The 22,124-nt window shown below is 43.2% G+C and overlaps 1 protein-coding gene across 4 annotated transcripts in view; it reads right to left on the minus strand.

Moving 5' to 3' along the window:
- Positions 1 to 22,124, minus strand: part of NTM (neurotrimin) — a 946,501-nt gene that overhangs the window by 400,194 nt on the left and 524,183 nt on the right. For 2 of the 4 annotated variants that reach the window (XM_012729578.1, XM_004689088.2), the window contains exon 2: positions 12,548 to 12,632. In XM_012729578.1, coding sequence (XP_012585032.1) covers positions 12,548 to 12,632 — 85 coding nt within the window. Of the gene's footprint in view, positions 1 to 12,547; positions 13,100 to 22,124 lie in introns of those variants that run through there. The other 2 variants (XM_012729579.1, XM_004689086.2) reach the window with 1 other exon arrangement.

Here is a 22,124-nt window from a genome sequence, read left to right on the forward strand (position 1 = left end):
GTGTCTTTTGGGTAGATACGTAGGAGTGGGATTGCTGGGTCGTAGGGAAGCTCCATGTTTAGCAGTTTGAGGAACCTCCAAACAGTTTTCCATAGTGCTAGACCCTATCTTTAATCATCATGCTATACAGCCTTAGGGTAGAATTTCCTTAGTAAGGAAAGCTTAAAATAAAATAATGGCCCTTGAATAAAGCATTAAATTTCTTCTTCTTCCCAACCATCCCTTCTTTTATTCCTGACCTTTCCTCATCAAAGTTTATAGGTCTTAAGCTAGATACTAATTTTTATTTTCAAATATTTATTATATATTCTATAAAAGCTCTTGTAAAGCTGGAAATTGAAAAGTCCTTTAGGTTCTGCACACGTAGCTTTTCTAAAATGTACCACACCATCCCAACAATTTCCTCCTCAATTTCTGTTGCCCCCATTGTCCCAGAAAATAAGACCACAACTAGATCACTGTGTTCTACTTGAGCTCTACTTAAGAAAATTCAAACCTGTGCCATTGCAGAGGCCTGAGTCTCTTCTTTCTAATACAAGATGCATATTTTTTCATTATTAACATTTTACTCTTATTCCTAATATAGTTTTTATTCACTTGGAAAATAATCCTTAATATATCTCACATTCCAGGCAATAATTTAGTCACTATAAATGATAGTAGTAAAGTCAGTGGCCTTGAAGAACTCACATTTTAATGGAAGAGGCAGTAAATAAGTAATAGATAAATAAATAACCGAATATTCTAAGTGTTACGGGCTATAAAGGAAATTAAAGCTAGCAAGGAGGATAGAGCCATATGTGGGAAAGGCTATTTCAAAGTTTGTGGTTGGGAGAGACTTCTTTGAAAGCTTCTGCACTGTGAAAATAAACCAGCAAAAAACCACAATGACAACCTGTTGAATATGAGGGGGTAGCCACAACTCACACATCCAACAAAGAGTCAATACCCAAACATCAAGTACTCAGTAATTCAGCAACAGCAAACTGAAACAAAATAACCCTATCAAAGTATGGGTAGATGATCTGATTAGATATTTGTCTAAAAGAAGACATTAGGATGACCAAGAATATGAAAAAATTCTCATCATCACTTTATCACCAAGGAAATGCACATCAAAATCACAATGCACTATCACCTTTTACATGTGAAAATAGTTATTACGAAAAAGACAAGAGACAGCAAATGCTGATAGAGATGGGAGTAAAGAGAACCTCTGGGCGCTGTTGCTAGGAATGTAAATTGTTGCAGTCACTGTGAAAAACAGCACAGAGGTTGCTCAAAATAATAATAATAATAAAAGAATTACCATATCATCAAGTCATTCCATGTTTAAGTATTTATCCAAAGAATATGAAAACTTTAATTTGAAAAAGATATATGCATTCCTATGTTCATTGCAACACTATGCTATGACATGAAAATATCCTACTGGAAAGACTACTGAGCTATTAGTATATATATATATATATATATATATATATGCACAAATTTTTGAGAACATGGGTTTGCCTTAGCCTTGAGGGGATTATATTACATAAAGTAAACCAGAAATAAAAAAGACAGAGGGGCTGGGAGTAGTAGTTGGGTAGATTAAGTAAGGTGGTGAATGGTGATTAGACCTTTGGCTTTGGATATAGTTTGTGAAGCTATACTTGTGAAACTTACACAGCCTTGTCAATGACTGTCACCTTCATAATTCTTTTAAAACAACACATTTTTAAAATTTAGAAGATGAGCTATTTGAGTAGGTATATGAATGGCAGGAAGTGTCTAATCATACAACAGGATAGTGAGTCAGTAGAGGAAAGGGCATTTGCTCAAAGCAAAAATGACTTGGTGAGTTCAAGAACCAACACAGCAGTTTCTTGAGCTGCATCCATATGAAAGGGGCATGACATGGTAGAGGAAGAGATCTGAGAGCCATACACTGCATGGTAGCCTGTTCTTTGCACTACTGAATTGTATACATTTCATTATAAAAAAAAAAAATAACAGGAGGCACTGCAAGGGTTTTTCACAGAGTGACATAATGTGAAATATACTCTTAAATGATGTCTTAGACTACTAGGTGGAGAATGGACTCTAATAGAACATAGGTGAAAGGAAGATTAGGTAGGAAGACAAGGTGAGATTCTACTAGAAAACTCCAGAAGAAAGTTGATGATTTTGACTAAAAAGATAGTACTTCAGATTCAGGGTAGATATTTAAAGTAAAGATTAATAGGATTTCTTGATGGGTTAGATGTAGCCTAAGAGAGAAGAAATATATGTATCTGCTCGGTTTTTGACCTAAGCATCTGAATGACTAAGATTAAGAAAGAATGAGGGGAATGCGAGTTGTTGGTAGCTGGTAATGGGGCAAAAGGGCTGGTGTCCAGTGTTGGTGAAATGCATCTGGGTTGAACTGGTTGAGTCATCAAGGTGGATCTTGCATCAACAGCAATATGTATAATCTGAACTGCAGTATCAAGAAGCTTGATCAGGCCCTGGTCAGGACAGACAAAAGGCTGTGGGTCACATGGCTTATGACCCAATAAAACTTGGGGATTTTTGAGAAAGATGGAGAAAGAAAGGCCCCAAAATCATGATGAATAACCAGGAGAACATCTATCCAACTTTCAGAGTAGAAATGGCAATAACTTAGAGAACAGATAAATATTAATTTATACAAACAATCCCCCCCAAAAAAAAAAAGAAGGAGCATTCAGAGAAGAAATTGGGGGCAGAGGTTTTTCTCAGTAGAGATCATAGGCACCAGTGAGTAGAAGTGTCTGGAGCACTCAGGAGAGTTTACAAGTGGGCCAGTTTATTGGATCTATTATATTACCAAATGCAATCTAGAAGACTCTCTATAATAACACATGACCTGTGGGTCTTGTGACTTCTGGAGTGACTGAGATAACTGAAAGTAAGATACAATGGGATTTTTGGGGATGGTCTCCTAGGAAAACAGGCTAATTGGTTATAACTACACTCCTGCAAGGTTTGCCCCTTCCCCCCACTGTTTGTAAAGGAGAGGCCAGGGGGACCATGACTGGATGAGAACCAGACATGCTCAGCCCACTTGGTGTCCTGACACCTCTTAGTGAACTGCAGTGACTTGTATCAGGGCAGGTGACATGACAGTGCGGCCTAACCAGACATTTCAGTGGCCCTTATAGCTGCTGATATTTGAAGACAACTCATTCTTTATACTTTCCAAGTGTATCCATTTCCTAGGGCTGTCATCACAATCTGAGTGACTTAAAATAGAAATGTGTTGTCTTCAGGAGGCCAGAAGTCTGAAGACAGGGTAGTGGCAGGCCACACACCCATGAAGCCTGTAGGAGAGATCCCTTTTTCCTCTCCCTAGCTTCTGACAGCTCACTGGAAATATTGACATTCCTTGGCATGCTTTAGGCAATATCAATCTGTTCTCACCATCACATGGCATTCTCCATGTGTCTAGTGTATTCCACATGGTGTACTCCAGCTTCTTATAGGGACTCCTACTCCAGGAAGGCCTCATATTGTCCAAATACACCTTCAGTGTCCCTACTTCCCAGTAAGGTTATATGAGCATGTTTTGGGATATGAAGGTTTCGAGACTTTTTTGAGGAGCTACAGTGCAAGGCACAGTTCAACACGCAACATCACAATATTCTTCTTTCTAGTTTCTGTGTACCACAACTCAAGTGAACCAAATTAAAACTAGTTTGCATATAATCTCTTTCTTATTTTCTTCCATGTAGATTCCGACTGGTTAGAATTGTTTTGGATTGAGCTTTCCTGATGAGTAAATTTGCCCAAGGATGATTATTCTGAGTGCGAGAGCACTTTTCCACTCATCCACTCTATTACAGACTATTTGAAAGCCAAAGAAGATCAAGAAATTATTTTTAGACAAACGTATCTTTCTTTGCCTCCATGGGGCCAACAAAACTTATCTGAAGGCTGATTTCAGTTTTGTCATTCCCCATCAGTCTGAAGGTTGATGCTGTTTTCATTAAAAATTCTATTATTTTTAAAAATACATCACCACATTCCTAAGATTAATTTATATGTTCATTTTATGAGACAAATCTACACCCCAAAAGCTTTCTTAGCCAAAACATCTCATGCTGACAAGACAGTCAGTTGGCCAAATACACCCAAATAAACCCAAATAACTCAACCACATAAATCAGTGAGATCTGGGGAAAAGACATCATGAAAGATTGAGAGTTTATACAGAATTTAAACTAATCTGAGCCCTATGACACAGGGTGAAAGTGAACAAACTGTTTCTGTGGTTCCATTATAAATTCTCAGATCAGTTTCCCAACACCCTGAAGTTGCTTTCACCCCAAACCTGCACAAGAACAGGGGGGCTCCCTTCTTTACTTTCACCCTCACTTGAAAGTAATGAGCTAACCTTTCAATGCACAGGGGATGTGAATCAAGGGGAAAATGCTTCAAACCCCCCCCCCAGGAAATGGCATTTGCACCCTTATTTTACCAACTTATTCCATTGGAATGATCATGAAAAAAAAAAAAACCAAAAAACTCATCTCTTAAGAAAAAAAGATCTAGTGATCTTACATCTCTATGTGAACCCCTGACCCCACTACTTGTTTCAGATAACCTGGCTTCATAGAATCTTTGTAAGGCTTTTTCTGGTAGGAAATTCATCTTCAGAGCCATGAACTGTCATACTTGCTTGTTATGAAACATAAAGAAATATCTTTCTTCTCACTCCCTCCGAAATGAAATAACTCAAGACATTATTTGAACTATAAAAGATTCCTGAGATCTAAACAGATATGTAGTAGAAACACATAACATGTGTATTTGCTGGTAGATGCGGGAGGGTTCCTGCCCATAGCGTTTGTAGAAGACACAATATATCTCTCAAAATGAAACTACAGAGGTATGTTGGCTCAAATAGTTATGGTGGAAAATGTGCAATGTGTGCCTATTAAATAAACATACAGGTGCGGGCTTACATATATCACATGTATATGTCTAAGCATGGGGGTATGTAGATGAAGCCAAAGAATGAGACCTAGAATTATACACCTACATGCTGTATGAGTTATTTTATTTTAGCCTAACACAAACCTCGAGGCAGATAGCAACTGTCCTCTTTCTAGAGAGAAATTAATTGCTTTTGCCAGATACTGCACAGAAAAATTGCTTGGGTAAGGAAGGGTTCCTAGGCTCCAGTTTCCTGGTCTATTTTCTTTCTAGCAAACCATCCTGCTAGAATACCTGTTAGTAATGTCTCGCTCTGTGGAGAGCTCTGCCTTCATCTTTTGCACTTCCATTACAGTTCCCTACTGCTGCCACTGCTTTTTTGGTTCACACATTTAATTTTAAATTACATCCTAAACCGAACCAATCTTGATTTCCTAAAAATAGTATTACTTGAACATATATGTGATGTTATTAGGATTATTTACTATCAGTAATTTTTACATACAGTTGGAACACATCCATCTCATCCCAAGGAAGCAAAATCATCTCAAATAATGCAAACACTGTTATATTTTACCAATTAGTGGAAATTTTGAACCTAAGACAATAAATATGCTACTCACATTAGTTTTACATATATATGTATGTATGTATGTATTTTTTTCCCAGATTCCCAGGAGACATGCCAATGGTCCTGTTTCTGGTACAATAAAGAAAGCTGGGCATTAGGATACATACACTGTGAAATCATCACAGATTTATGTTTCCACCTACATTTGTTCCATAACCCTTTCCATAGAAATATAAGACAATCTTTGAGGAGTTCTTAACTGTATGAGAGAAGCTAAGCTTGTTGATATCTGAACCAGAAGGTTAGTAGAAGAACCTGGAATGAAGCTCTTGCTCTGAACAATACTGAGATTCTAGGATTCTTTAACAAGAAGGGACCTCTAGAGGCCAGCTGGGTCATTCTCTGTGTCTCCATGTCACAGACACATAAAGCCTTAAATTCTCCTATGCCACATTCCTACAGTATTTCATGAAAGCATATTCTAACCAAGTTCATCATCTGGTTTCTAAGAGGAGAAGAATGTGTGACAGTGAGACAAAGAAGAAGTAGAGTGTCAAAAGCTCAAGGTTACAAAAGTGAACTAGTCCAGAAATCAGACCCAATGGGGTCCATGTCTACCTGTGAGTGGGAAAATTGAAAATTAACTAAGACTGTAAAGTTTTTAACCAAGTTGCCCCATATAGAATCAGAGGCTGAGGGGTAAGAAGCTTAGTACCAGACCAGGCCAGCAGTTAAGCGAAAACATGGTGCTAAATGTCAGCTAACTGCACCAGCAGTGCTCATCATCAGCAGGATGTTTTTGCACTTGGTGGAGAAATGGCAGTCCTAAGCTAGGGCTTGCACCCTGGTGACAAAGTATGGGCTGGATGTCAACTCCACCTCATGCTTCAGGAAGGCATCCTTGTGTGCAACTGATTATCACAATCCTCATTATCTGGAAAACCAGGTGGTTGGACTCCCTGGTCTCTGTAATCCCTTCAAACTCAAAAGAAAAGAGAAATGTCTCTGCCCCCTCCCAGACTTGCAGGTGAGTAGTACAGACAGGGCTGTCCTCTGTCCCCGCCTCTAAGTTCCCATGACAACTGACACCCTGCTTCCTCTGTCCCATGGTTGGAGGGTTCTTAGTTTTCCCATTTTAGTTTTTGGCTCCTCAGCAGGCTGAGCATGCTTCCAGGAGCCTCCCTTCGCAGTCCCATCTGCCTGTGCTCTTCTGAGCCACAGTCCACCGGCTGGAAGCCTGGCAAGCCCCCAAAGTGAGCGCACAGTGGTCAATCCTGGCAGGGGGAGGGCAGCAAAACAGCACACACTTCCTGAGTGGCATTGCTATTCTGAACGAGTTAACTCATAAACAATGGATCAATAGTTACACCATGAGACAGCCGCTGCCAGCAGACTCCAAATGGAGAGAAAGAAGAATGGGCAGAGAGGTGCCTGTGTGCACCCCTCCTATCCTGCAATGCCAGTCTCCCTGAAGCCCACCTGGATTGAACATAGCATCACAGAGTAGCATCTCTCCAAAGGTTTGTGGACCTATGAAATGCAACTATGCAACTATGAAATGCATAGATGCAACTATGAAATGAGAACCACAGAGACAGCACCTTGTTGCCCTGGACATAAAGGTGCCAACTCGATTCCCATTGTGTCCTGATGACCTCCAGAAGAGCAAACTCGCACAAGAAGACTCAGACAGCTACATGACTCCAACAGAAATGACACTGCACCTGTGACATGTCCAGGGCAATGAGCGTGTGCTCAGACAGCAGTCCTTCCTTCATTTCTGCAAGGACTATTGACTGAGCACCTTCCAGCTACCAGATGTGGGCTGCACAGTGCTAAATAACATGGAGAAGGTATCTATTTTCTTCGTCCCAAGGAGCTTACAGTTCAATTGAAGACAGAAATAAATGGAGAAGTTGACTTGAGTGTCAAGAAAGGGCTCAGCAAGGGGGTTTCATTCCAGCTGAGTTGAAAATAATAAACAGCACCCATGGGAAGAGCTGCAGTGGTTGTGTTCCCATCAGGGAGCACCAGGAACAGAATCAGACTTCTGTGTTCATGAAACAGAAAGTCGAGCACAAAGTCCACAGAAGAGTGAGTGAAGCAGAAGACAGGAGGGTGGCTAGTCAGATTTCCTTAGCAAAAGCCACAGGCCAGAGCCCTGAGTGAGGCACTGGGTGCACAATGAAGAAAGGCTTGGATCTGGCATCCAGGGACAAAGATGTAGCTGGAGAGACCACTCAGAGGCCCATCTGTCACACAATGAAAAGTTAAGTGGTTCACATGTTGTAAATCAGAATCAGGTGCCACAGATTCCCACCTTCGGAGGGAGACCCCAAGGGTGTTCCTCAATACCAAAAGCAAGTTAGTCTGTGCTGTTTCACAGAATTGCTACATCAAAATTCAGCTTCCAGCAGCACGTGTCTTAGAACTTTTATTCTTATCTCATCCTCAGAAAACAGCATCATGCAATGGGACAGCCAGATATGTAACAGAAGGTACAGTCCTTTGCTAGTCCATTAAGTTATTGTGAAGGAAGAATTCCCTGGACTAGTTGCTACCTTAAATGAGAAATTAATGGACACACCCTCATCAAAATTGCTTGGTGATCTGCAGTTTTGAGAGATCCTTAAGCAATGACTCGTACAGGGCTGGGTAGCTCAGCCTCTATTGTTTCTCCTGATTACTCAGTGTCCTGCTGGCCACACCCTTCCTCTCCCAGAAGTCCTGCCCTTGGGTGAGAGGATACTGCTCTAGACCCATAGGCAGACATATTGCCCCTCCCATGTGTTAAAGGGCAACTGCCCTGTCTGCCCTGTTGGTAGCCTCTGTGTTCATAGTTACCTTTTGAATTGGACCCATGGGTCTAGAATGTGAAGTACACACCTCACGTCTTCACATCCCAACCCCTAGCTCCTTAGTGTCCTTCACGTAAGAGCCACTCAATACACCTTTGCTGGTTGAACACAGTTGTCTTTTAAAGGAACATGGCATGGAAAATACATGAAGGAGATAAACATAGAGACTGGATGCTATTTTGGTTTTGTTTCCATTCACTTGATCTGTTCATGAATATGTGGGTATACAAGTTCTGTCCATGTTACAGGGTAGAATCCTGCTTGGCAAGACTTGGTCACTCCCCAGGTCACATGGAAAAAGATGGAGAGCTAAACTGCATTGAAAGCAAAGTCAAAATGTCAGTGAAAGTCAAAATGTAAGGGAGGCTTTCAGCACCACAGCAATCTAGACAACATGGTAAGCAGTGAGGAAGCCAGGTTTGCAGTGTCAAGGTACAAAATTCTAAGTCACAGTCCCATCTTCTTACTTGGTACTTGTTTGATTTTAGGGAGATTCCCCTCTCTGGGCCCCAGCTTCCATGTCTATAAAATGAGAATTATTGAGTCTATTTCAGAGAGTGGTTTTAAGGATTTAATATTCCTATGTATACAACATCTTTAACACAGTTACTGAATAATAACTGATAATACTATTTACCTAGTTAATGTCATTATTACCTAGTGTCTGATAGTCTGGCTTCAAACAATTCCTAGTGACGCACTCTCAATTAGTGAAAACTCTACACACCTCAGTTTCCTCATCTGTAAAATGGAAATAAAATAGCACCTATAGGACCTTCCTGGTGGTGTAGAGGTGAAGTCTCAGCATAATCACCACTGCGGTGGCTTGAGTTCAATCCCCAATTAGGAAGCTGACTCAGAAATGGCACAGCAGACCAGACCTCTCCTGCCTCACCTGCTGCTGCCCTTAGCAATATATTTCAGTAGATCTGCCTGTCTTGCTCCCCACTCTGTCTTAGGTGAATCCTCTCACCCCCTGCACCTCTGGCTTATACTCCAATTCTGCTATGCATAAATAAATCTTTAAAAGTAAATTTAGGGTTTCTTCTAGGGTCAAAAGTTAATGGTATGGCTAAGGGGATGGCTAAGACATTATACAAAATAATTAGAATATTTCCTAACACATAGCAAATGCTCAATAAAAAATTTGCTAATACTATGTGACCTCACCCTTTTTAAAGAATATGCATCCTGATCTATCAGCAGAAGTCAGAAACAATAGGAGATAGCAAATAGTTTGTCATTCTTTTTAGACTGTCAATGCCATGTTAAGCAGGAGGTTTTCCAATACCTTTAGAATTTACTGGATAAAATAAAAGGTTAATAGAAAACTTTCCTCATATTAAAATCTGCTGTCAAATCTTTCATTCTTTCAGGACTGAAAAATATCCTCAAAAAATAAAACTGGTGAGAACAAAGCAGAATAAAATGAAATTAGAACAAAAAGTCCTCTGCTGGTTGAGAAGAAAACTGCAAGTATCGCCTTTATTGTCACCCACAGCAGAGTGGACAGACTGGGTGGCTCTCCAGGGTGGAGTAAGACTTCAGTGACTACTTGTGACTTGTGTAGTTTAGTTACATGCAGAATAAAAAGAAAGAAGGATAGGAGAAGAGGGAGGAGTGGGGAGAAATATAAAAAAAAAGAAAAAAGAGATGTACATACACAATACAAACAAAAATAACCCAGGACACTAAACCACTGGATATTGCAAACTGGAATCAGGTTACCTGTAAATTTAGCTATGTGTATGCAAACAAAAGACATTCTGAAATTCCTACTTGTTTCTCTGCACACAAAATTGTAAAATGCAAGGCCTCTGTTTGCTGTTTGAGAGCTTCCACTACACAAAAGTACACCCAACCCTTCTGTGTTCTAGTGTATTCAAGCCTGAGAATGAGGGTCACCCTGTAGGTGCACAAGTATCCTGTGTGCAGGTTTCCTGCCACACCTGTTCACATCCTAAATCAGGCCCCTGGCCAATGGGTTGATGTCAATGAGGTCCCAGCTCCCCTTAACCCTGCTCTCCAGGGCACCATCCACTGGGAGGGTCTTCCTGCACATCAGGAAGATCTCCAGCCCTAAGGGCTAGTAGGAGATGTTCCAGAAGAACCTTTGTATGCCAAGGTTGGGTTAGATTTAGAGAGCAAACCCTGCCATATTCCACTTTCTCCATTTACAGCCCCACAAGACCATTGTGTTTAGAAAATATAAACATTAATAACTGAAAGAGATAGGGAGGGGGACCCCAGAGTGAGAAAAAGGCATGGAAGGAAAGACAAAGAAAGGAAAGTGAGCAAGTAGTGAAGGATAAAGCAATTTTAAAGAGATGCTGCTCTGCAGCAGGCCCATCCCCTGGCTCTGCATCTGCTGGGCACAGCCACTGCCTCGAGATTCCTGCTTCTGATAAGGAGAGGGGCTGCCTTCCACAGTACAGATCCTGGCCACCCTAAACTTCTCATTGTTCTGGAAATGTGGGTGCCACTCTCCACTGGGCCCCTTTGCTATTTCTTTATTTCCAAGTCTCTACAGAGCTGATCACCTTCCGTCTTCTCCTTCAAAATACCATCCCATCTGTTTCTAAAATGATCTTCACGTGAGAATGTTTGTTTTACTTCTTGGGGGTTAGTCCTTTAAGCTATGGGTTAGAGACAAACGGACAGGCAGAGAACGCTGCATTCCATTAGTTATATTGTTTAAGAGATCCACGTTGGTTTTCTTTTTAAGTAGTCTGAAATCACGGATCTCCCATGAAATCTCCTTATAAAGCACATACACCGTTACTTCAGGGTGGGAAGCAATTAGATATTTAATCTCAGTTCAAAAGGGTCCTCAGTGAAAGAAGTGGGTTTTCTGAGCCAGTAAGTAACTAGGAGTTCACTGGGGCCAGGTGGTTTAGCTCCACAGAGACAAAAGAGTGGAGATTCTTGTGGGTCTTGAATGGGTTCTTAAATCACACACGTCCTTAGGCAATGTCCTGACAAGTGAGACCAGTGTGCCAGTGATTCTCAACATTTTCTATTCTGTGGATATTGCCTTAAGTGTACCATCCACAGACAATCTGATCTTAGAAGGCTGGGGGAGGGAGGTATAGAACAATGGACACCCACATTATCTCTTCTAGAATCTTCATATGCAAGGGCTGGGGATATTGCCATTCTGCCTTTTGGTTAGCCATCACACAGTTTGGAAAAGTTTATTTAAGAGGGCATATTAAATCACACAGATGCAAGGAAATCAGTCCTCCCGTGAACCTTCTTAACTTCGGCTTTATGCTGACTCTTGTAACATTCCAGAGAATTTCCCATTATAATCACTAATTCTGTGCCATCCTCCTGTGAGTGTTGTGGCTGTGGGTGCTGGAAATTGAGTGAGCATTTCTGTATTCAGTGATCACAAAGATAGATTTATCCTACATTACACAAAACATAGCTAAGATCCTTCTTCTCAGCTCCTGTAAGTCTTAAGCCCAGAAACCAATCAGGACCCAACTCAACACCAAAACCTAGTTTCTGCTCTGTAGATGAGTTGTGCATATATGCTTTGTGGATAGCACCAGAAAGCACAGTTAACCAGAGTAAATGGTCTTGTCCATGGATGACTCAGATTCAGATCCCTGGCTTCGATGTCAGAAAGCCATTTGAGGCAAGAGAAAGCATGTCCTTCTGCCCACCAGCTCATGGCATGAAGGCACCACAGCAAAGTACAGGCACAGCCATGCCCAGGACAAAACAGCAGCTCTGCCAGAGAACAGAAGGTGGTTGGCAACTCCCCATCCATGGTAGAGCGAGGGCATTCACCCAAAGTCAGATCTATCCTTTGGGACACCTTAACTTCAAAGAAAACTGTTTAAGCTGAGTTCCAGTCAGGCACCCAGTCACCATAGGTCCAGGTCCCAGCACAGACAGTGCCCAAGCCACTGTCCTCGTACTCCCAGGTCCCACCATTTACCAAGTCTGAGTCAAGGATACCCGTGTTGGTAAAGCACCTCATCTCCCAAACCTCTGAGCGTTTCCCTGGAATTATCGCGTTCCAGGGCGAGCACCAGTTCATCCATGGTACTGTGAAGTCCAGGAACCTTCTAGCCAGCAGCGTCAGTCTGCCCACCTGCACCCCTGCCCCTATCCCCTAACCCCCCCATAGAAATCATTGTCAACGCACATAAGAATAGCAGCTCCCTACCTGAGGGTGGCGCTCTCCCCCTGCCGGACCGTCACGTTGTCCATAGCTTTGGGGAAGGTGGCATCTCCGCTGCGCACCGGCACTCCTGTGGGTACAAGGAACAGCAGCCTGAGAGACACGACCACGAGGCACTTCCAGGGCAGGAACAGGTACCCACAGACCCCCATTCTCGACAGCCGCAACTTCCCAGAACTCCGGAGGCCAGGCACGGCACACGCCCCCCGGGCGAGCACAGGAAGTGGGTGGGGTAGGGGAGAGAGCACTGGGACCAAGCAGTGAACTAGCAGCGACCGAGAGGCGCGGGGAGGAGAAAAGCGCGCAGACTCCTCCAAGTCTAATATTCCTCCCCAAAATCCAGCCTCAGCGCTCCAGCCTCACAGAACCAGTTTCCACGGAGGACATCAGAAGGGGGCTTCCTGGGTGCTGCTTCAGCCAGGGAAGGTGACCGAGAGAGGGAAGCGCAAGGCAGGTGCAGCGGTGTGGGCACGTCTCAGGAGCCCCTTCTTCCCGTTGACAGTTCAGATACGGCACTTTGGAGAGGAGTAAGCACTTTGGTACCAAAAGGGGACGGGGTGGGTTAGATCCGTCCACCCCGAGGTTGTCAGCAATTCCTCAGCTCAAACAAGGGCAAATCCAACACTTTCTTTGTAAGTTTCGGAGGAAAGATTGCCAGTAGAAGATAATCTGTAACAATAGCTGAGATGGAAAGTAGAGCGCGCAGGCGGCAGGCGGCAGGGGGGTGTGCTGGGAGATGGCTACGCCGGGCTTCGTGCGATCCGGACCCCGGGATCCTGCTGCAGCCTCCCGGTCAACTTCCTGCCTGCCCAAATGCGCGCCTCCGCCGCGGCGATCCGGCCAGTCTCTGCGGGGACACTAGCCGCGGTGGCGGCCGACGCAGGAGAGGACAACCGTGGCCCTTCTCTGGCTTGCTCGCTCTCTCGCTGGGGAAGGCGAGGCGCAGCCGGCACCGGAGCCGCGCGGACGCCACGCTCAGCGGCCGCCCCCGGTCTCCGCGCCGCCTTCCTCCCGGGAGCAGCCCCGACGCGCGCGGGCCCCGACCGCCGGGGTTGTCATGGCAGCAGCTCCATCACTGACCGCCACTTTCTCCGGTGCCGGCGCCGAGCGAGTAGAGCTGGAGGACTGCGCTCATCCCGGCAGGCGGGCGGGCCGGTGCGGGGCGCGGGAGCCCACCTTAACCCCCGCCGCGCCGCAGCGCAGCTGTGCAGGAGCCAAAGCGAGGAGTTTAACCATTTCCCCCCTCGAAGGGCTGCCACTTCCAGATTAAGAAAGGGGCAAGTTACCACACAATCTTAGTAAGTCCCAGACATCAGAATAAGTGTCACAGACTAAGTAGGAAAGGAAAAGCCTGCTATAGGCATCCATGGCACCTTTAAAATTATTAGATTAATTCCATTAGCATTTAGAGTAAATGTAGAGTGTTGGGGAGTGTTTTAGAATAATGTCACTTTTATTCATAAGCCACACTCATCACCCCCACCCTCAAAGCTGTTTAAAGAAACCCAGAAGACACCGACATTCTAAATAGACTTTCATATACAAAACATGTGAAATCACAGAAGCCTCTTCGTGTGCGAAAATGGCAAAATTTTGGTCAAGTGCAGACACTGACATATTCTTTATTCTCGTTTTGTCGACATTAAAAGATGCTAGCCTGGCAAAAGGGCTCACTCAGAGGAATGAGTGTGAACCACCTGCTTTATTGAAACCATGGACTCCCAAGTTTCCTGGACTTCACATGCTTGTGGAGTTGACTTCCTCTAAGAAGTATGTTTTCAAATTCTCAAAACCCTGAGAAAAACGGGGTTTCTTCTCTCTCTGGCTGCCGTGGGTCCTTCTATACCTGCATATTCATTTCTCTTAATTTTGGTGCTGAAGGAATGTCAGGCTTCCCCTTCCTGGGACTGCCTGTGAGAAAGTTCTCCAGAACAACTCCACCCAGGCTGCTACCATTAACATGTGCTAGCACACATGTTCTTGGGGACTCCCAGATCTGAGCTCCCAGACAGAACAAATCCTCCCTGGGGATGGTGAGGGGGCAGGAATGGTTTTGATTTATTTGCTTACACTTTCTAACAAATCTAAACAGCTCTTTTTTTTAATGGTTAATTAACAGGGAAACTATGTTCTTCCCAAGCATCAGCCAGTGAACACCAAACGGTTACTATAAAGATAAAGGTTCTGGGCCCTCCTTGATGGTGCAGTGGGTTAGGGCGCAGCACTGCAAGCTAGCTGCAGTTGCTTCAGTGCTCCAAAGCCGGGTCAATGCTCTGCAGCTGCTTTCCTGTGAGTTCGATCCCCAGCCCAGAATGTAATTCACATGGTGTGGCAGACCTTTTCTGACTCCCCTCCGTCTGTCTGTTCCGCTTCCCACTCTGTTTTTGATGGATCCTCTCACCGCCATGCACCTCTGGCTTGTACCTCAGAGGTATACATAAAAAATAAAAATCTTAAAAAAAAAAAGATAAAGTTTCTGGTGCCATGAAAGACCAGGTACATAGAGGGAGCAAGATACCAGCATTCCACCCACTCTGGCCTCCTCATTGGAATTTCTGGGGATTGGTAAAGGAGGAAGAATGCTGACGAATGTGACCTCATGCTTCCTCTGTGACAATGGAAGGCTGAGAAGACTTATCTATCTCTTTGAATAGTTGACCCAAAAGTTGAGCAACTACATACTAAAGATCTCAATTAGCCAGTCCTGAGGTCTATTTTCCCCACATCTCCCTTGATAACTTAGCCTGATATTAAGTTCTCAGGGAAAGCCATATGCTACTTTGGGCCAGTAGGGACCATTTGATTTATAGCACCAAAAAAGGAAAAAAAAAATCAATTGTCAACTTATGGCCACAACAAATGACTTTACTCTCAGGGGAAAAAAAAAAAAAAAAAAAAAAAAAAAAAAACCTGACATCTAGGGGGAGGAGGAGAGTTTTGTTAACATTTTTAAACAAAAGGAGAATTAACCTATTGTACACCAATCCATTTTTGCATAACACTGTTTATCTCCATTTTACAATGGGAAATTGTGAATATAGGAGATTGAGTAATTTCACCAAGCAATGATGCTATGTGAGAACAGATGTAAGCTGTTATGTTCAGATATGTTCACTGACTTTCGGTCTGTTGACTTTGAAGCTCTTTCTACCCAAAGCTAAGGAGTTATACTAATCACCAATATTCCATCTATCCATTTGAACCATTCTTTATACTCCCTGCTAGCCCTTCTTTATAAAGACATCCTTACCACCACAAATGGAAATAAACACCAATCGTGAGGCAGGGAGAAGGGTCCATTCTCGACTTTGAAATCATTTCCCTAAAGGTTTGAAAATGGCAGAGATGATTTCTTTCTGGGTAAATTGTGATCCTGGTTCTTGCATCTAATTCCCAGGTACGTACAAATGAGCATTAGTTTTTGCATCTAGGAATGTGGATAATGACAACAGGCCTTCCCGAGGGGCTACATACATGATTAACTCTACAGTAAAATACTTAGAAATCCATTTAAGGTAGAAGATGCTTTACTAATACATTTTGCCTGTCACTGCTTCATTATTATGGCTGGACAGATAAATAATTATTCTTATGGGCCCTGTAAGATGCTCAGTTTATACCAGTGTGCATGCAGTTGCTCTAAAACAATCAAGCCATCTTTGTCTCAGGCTGTGAAGGAAGGGCGTTGGGCTGCTGCATTCCAGAGGTGGCCAGAAGAGCTAAGGTAACCTCAGGGTGGACAAACAGAAGTCACTAGAAATCTCACACCTGCTTGTGAACCCAGCCATACAACCTGATTCAAAAATGGAAATTGAGAGAGAGGTGAAAGGTCAGAGATGCCCACACAATTAGGGCAGCAGTCTCCATTTTATTCAAACTTGTTATTGAAGTGGTTTGAAATGATGAAGATCAAAATCTATGTCAACTCCCTTCTCTTCCCCTAATCCCTAAATATAACCAACACTTAGTGGCTTATCTTATATCCTGTCTCTTGCTTCATAAAAACTGCTGGATTTATTTTATTTTCCCCAGCATATCCGAGTTAATGAAAAAGGGATGACAGTCAGAGCAATTTCATTATTTGTGTTCTTTATAGAAACAACTTCCTTTCTGCCTCCTGGAAAGCAGATTCCTAACGAGCGCCCACCTCCACCTTCTCCCCCCATCTTCCTCTCCTTCCCTCTTGCATACACATATACTGTACACATAAATCAACTTGTCACAGCTTGTCTCTGTGCTGACAGCTGTAATTGCTTCAGGTTATAAAAATATCTATAGGACAATGCCTTTCAAGCACACACACGCACACACGCACACACACACATTCACGCACTGCCCGAGCAAAAGAAAACAATCATATTTCCCTTAATATTGCTATGACTGCAAGGGAGGGGGTGTGGAGCATGTGGTGCACACTCAGGAGTGCTGGCAGGCAGGCGAGGACATGGGAAGATAGAGACTTCTGGCAGTAGTAGCATCTATGCACTAAAGGAAGGTTGAAGGTGAGAATTCCAGAGAAAAGGGAATCAGCTGTTCTTTTTGTTTCACTTGGTGTTCCCTACAGCAAGCAAGGCTCACCTAAACAGCCATGACTATTCTGCACAAGTGAGACCCAAAGAAGAGCACTAGCTTAAGAAACAACAGTTCTGCTTCTCCTTCTCTAAAAAGGCTAAAGGCCCCCCTCTCCTGGTGGAGATTCTAAATAGGAGTGCAGGCAAAATGAGAATGCAGGGCAGTTAGAGTGGCATGGAAGCTTCCATCAGAGAAGGTGCTATCAATCTGGGTAAAAACACCCTCTAGGGGAATATGAAGGGCCAGATTCTAGAAAATGCATGCAATTTCACCTTTCATAGGATCAAATTAAAATACTGTTCATCCGGATTGTGGTGCAGCTTGTTAGGATTTTAGCAGGACGAGCAAAAGAGCAACAAGAAGGGGAAGAACCTCTGGGGAGAAATGAGAGGTCATTTCATCAGGGGAACTGAGAAGGAGCAGCACGAGAAGAACTAACAAAGATTAGGATATCTATGGACTTTGAAATTTTCTAATAGATGCATAAGACAGGAAGATGGTGAGTGGAGTGAAACAATTGGCAGGTGGAAAGAAAAGCCAGAAAAAGCAGTATGTATAAGGCAAAATCAAAGCAAAAGCTAAAACCAGATCCCCAAAGGGGAACATCCCAAGAGCCAGGGGCTTTTCAGGCACACACTTTCCTTAGCTGGGTTTGGAGTCATAACAAAATCCTCAGAATCACAAAACAGTACAGTCTGGGGATCTTGGAAGACTCTTGTTTCTACACACTTCACAATTGGTGGAAGGTGGGGGGCGGTTTGCACCCTAGGAGGGAGGCAATGTTCTGGCAGGGACAGACAGTTAATGACTGGTAAATTAGATCTAGAACTCAGGATCCTGGCTCTTGTTCCAGAGTCTTTCCAATATGCCTGCCTGGTAAGGACTGTATGAAAGAGCTAAATAAAATAACTGCTTTGGTGACTACATCTGTGGGCAAGAGAACACCACAGAAGAAGCAATATCACCACTGTCCAGCTACACTTAGTAGCCAATTGCCCAACTGAATTTAATCTACAAAGTGTCGCAAGTAATGTTTGAGCTCCTGTGCCCTAAGCAAAGTTTGAGACATACACGGACTGACCATGTCACCACTGCCTTGCAGTTGCTCAAAGCCTGTTATTGGATTTGTCCTTGGTTTTGTTAGCTATCTTCATGAATGTCCAAGTTTGCATGGACTCTGCCTGTCAACTCCTGAACACAACCTTTTTTTCTAGGGTTGTCCTCCCTCTTGGAAGCAGTTTGCCTATAACACTGACCAGGTTTCTGGACACTTTACATGGACTTCTAAGCTTTCTTGAAGGTGCCATTAGGGATGGGACATTTACTAGGAAGGATTTGTAAAGTTAGGGAAGAAATGTATACTCAACAAGTTATTAGTGCACATTCTATGCCAGCTATGCACTAGGTAGGAGCTTCGCCCGTGAATGAGAGACAAGAAAAACCAACGTGGGGTTCACCCTCAAAAAGCACACTGTCTAGCAGGGTAGATAGGCAGTAAGAAAAGAATTTTATAAAACAGCAGATGCAATTGTGATGAGCTCTGTGAAGAGGAAATGTAACATGACAGGAGATTCTCCTTTCACCAGGAAGTTTAGGAAATCTTTCCCTAAGGAGATGGCTTTCAACTGAGATGAACAGTGAGCATGAGATGAAGGGGCACACAGTGTGGGCATTCGAACAATTGCCAGGGCACAGGACTGAATCTGCATTTCCATGGCAGGGGAAGCATGGGCTGAAGCCTCCAGTTAGAGACCAAGCTTGTGGGCACTAAGGATGGACACACCAAGATATTCATCTCTGGGTCTGTGCATTCACCTGTCAGCACATGCCCACTGATGAAGAATCAGACAGACCAGAGGTCAAACACTCATTGTGCATGTGACCTTGGGGAAATTGCTTCCTTTGTAAAATAGCAGTGACCAAGGTACTGCTGCAAAGGGAGGGTGTGAGATGACACGACCCAGGGAAGAGTTTAGTTGGGATTCTGTGCATGACCAGAACATGGCACCAGCTGGTTTCTGCACTGAACTGCACAGGACAGCATGGGAGGCATATTCCTGCCTTCCAGGAGGTCAGGAGTGGTGGCTGTGGAGAAGGCAGCAGCAGCTCACTGGCCAGTGAGCACTCTCCAGGACACATCCTGTGGGGTTTCATTCCAGAGACAAGCAGACAAGCGGAACTTCATGCTGAGGTATGGTAAGAAAGGGGAAGTGACTTAGCATTCAAACCATGGGAGGAGGAAGAGGACTAGTCGTCTATTCCCACCCCTGTGTTCTTCAAAAGCACACAGGATATGAGCCTGTGGGAAACAGCCTGCTGCTGAGAAAGAGGATCTGGGTTACTCTCTCTGACAGCCTGGGAACTTTCCACTGGCATGTTCCCACATATACCTGAAAGGTAGCAAAAAACCTGAAGAAAATACAAGATACTGTCACCCCATTGTCAAGTGATCAACACCATCTCAAACCATCATGAAGCTGTAAGCCCTTCTTTCCCCTTGTGTCCCTGATGGCTGCCTCCAAAGCCTTCTAGGACCTAGACCATGGTCTTGTCAATGACAACACTATCCTGTACCCAACTCTTCTCTTTTTCTATCATGGAACATGCCAGGGCTATGGGTGCTTCAGGGCTCAGTTCTAACCTCTGTGGAAGGGGATAGACAGGTGTTAGTCTACATGCACAGACAAGACACAGTCCCAACATGGGCATCATACACTAGAATCAGGAGTGACTTCTCACTTAGTAGGAGTTCACAAGAAATTTCTTTCTTCCACTCCCAGATTTCTTGCCCTATAAGTAGGATAAATATTAAAACACACACACACAAATGACAGTCTTACTAGTCCTGAACTTGGAGTTTGAATCCTCAAATTCACCAGGGTAGGAGGAACTCGGCATGTCTTTTATCCTAAACAATTGTTTCTAAACTGATACTTCTCTTTAACTTTTCTCCATACTGGCCTTAGAAGTTTTACTCTTTGGGCCCACCCTGGTGGTGCAATGGGTTAAATCGCAGCACTGCAAACAAGCTGCAGCTGCTTCAGTGTGAGTTGGATCTCCAGTCACGGAGGTGATCTACATGGCACAGCTGACCTCTCCTATCTCACCAGCTGCTCCCTAGCAGTGTACTTCATCAATCTTCCTGTTCTTCTCCCCACTCTGTCTCTGGTGAATCCTCTCACTCCCCTGTACCTCTGGTCTGTACCCCAGTTCTGTATGAATACATAAATAAATCTTTAAAAAATAAAGTTTTGCCCTCCCTGGTGGTGCAGCGGGTTAAAGCACAGCAAAGAAATTAACGCCACTTCACCATGAGTTCGAACCCCGCCTACCCAGGAGGTGACCACATGGCGCTACAGACCTCTCCTGGCTGGCCCGCTGCTCCCCTCAGCCGTGTACTTTGTTAATCTGCAAGTTCTGCCTCTGGTGAATCCTCTCACCGCCCCTGTACCTCTGGCCTGTATCCCAGTACTGTATTCACAAATAAATAAATCTTTAAAAAAATCATTGAGGAACATATAAAAAAAAAAAGTTTTACTCTCTGTTCCTTAGTTAAAAGCAGTTACAGAGGAGGCAAATTTTATTGAGGTAAGAAGTTGCCAAATAATATATAAGTTCTATTGCTTTTTTATTGGCAGTGACATTTTATGTCATTTTGTAAACCAGAAGATCTGGGCTCTAGTTTCTATCAGTCTATTATATCACATTAGATAAGATACTTACTTATTTGAATTTTTAGTTTCTTCGACTGTCAAAAAGAACCAATACCTTTGTGGTTTGTGGGCCTCTGGGGGATTTAATGCAAAATGCATCCAAGGGGCTTAAACATTTTTAAAGTTGACAGAATGATTCTAGATTAACAGCTGAGTGAAGGACTGGAGGTCAAGGCTGTTGAATTTCAGCCCCAGTCTGCCACGGACTGTTCATATGATGTTGCCTATGTCCTTTTCCTTCTAAATGAGGAGTTTGGATGAGAAAAATTCTAAGAACCATTCCAACTCTGCTTGTCTGTGTTTATAATGCTTCTATATATTCTTCTCATAAGCATTCTATCCTTCACATTCACTTATCAGTTTCTCCTTAGAGAAAGATCCATCCTAGTTATTTCCTTCCACTCTTCTCATTCACCAAAGTATCTGCTTCAACATTCAGAATACTGCTGTACAAAGTAATTAATGTACTGCACAAGAATTAAGGTAAGCCGGTGGAAGAGCCAAGATGATTAGTCTTCTGATAAAGGGTTTCTTAAAGGAAAAGAAAATCCCACAATGCAACCAGCAATGTTAATCTTCAATAAATATGCTGTTAATATTTAAATGGCATTTATTTAAACTTACAGTAACTGTCCTATTAAATCTAAATTAATTGCCCATTTGGGAATCTTCCCCTAAAATCTAGCTGGGACATGGCTGTCTAGATCATAGCCTATGTAGGCATCCAGCCATAAAGAGTCTATTTAAGCTATCCTTTTAAGACTTGTCTATTAGAAAATCATGGTGGGAAGGGACTTCGAGGTCAACTGGACTGGTGAGTTTTATATCCTGTGTCTTTGGACTTCCTGGAGACCTATTTTTTCCCTCACGTTTCTTAAGAATGAGCTTATTCTCTGATACCTCTACCTGTCTTCCTTGTTCCTTTTATTTTGCATCCCTCCCTTCTGTTCATTCTGCTGTGCTTTTGTGTAGGTCTCTCCTGTCAGGATATTTAGAAATCCTGTGTGAGCATGCACACACACATGTGTAAATGTCTTACTTTATGTGTCGCAGAGAACATTTTATAATAGCCGTTGTATATAACACACTAAGAGCCGTGAAATAATTCTTGAGTCATACTATTTTAGAGGGGGCAGTGAGAGTGTAATTGGGTAGAACTGATCTTTGCTATCCCTGAAATCAATCAATATTTTGTATTATAAATATGGTCCCAGCTGAATTTCCGGGATGCCATTTTGCTGTGATTATCACACATTCACAGAATTTCTTCAACACAC

The sequence above is a fragment of the Condylura cristata genome, unplaced genomic scaffold (genome assembly GCF_000260355.1).
Source record: "Condylura cristata isolate star-nosed mole 26May11 unplaced genomic scaffold, ConCri1.0 scaffold00025, whole genome shotgun sequence".
In the NCBI taxonomy this organism is placed as follows: domain Eukaryota; kingdom Metazoa; phylum Chordata; class Mammalia; order Eulipotyphla; family Talpidae; genus Condylura; species Condylura cristata.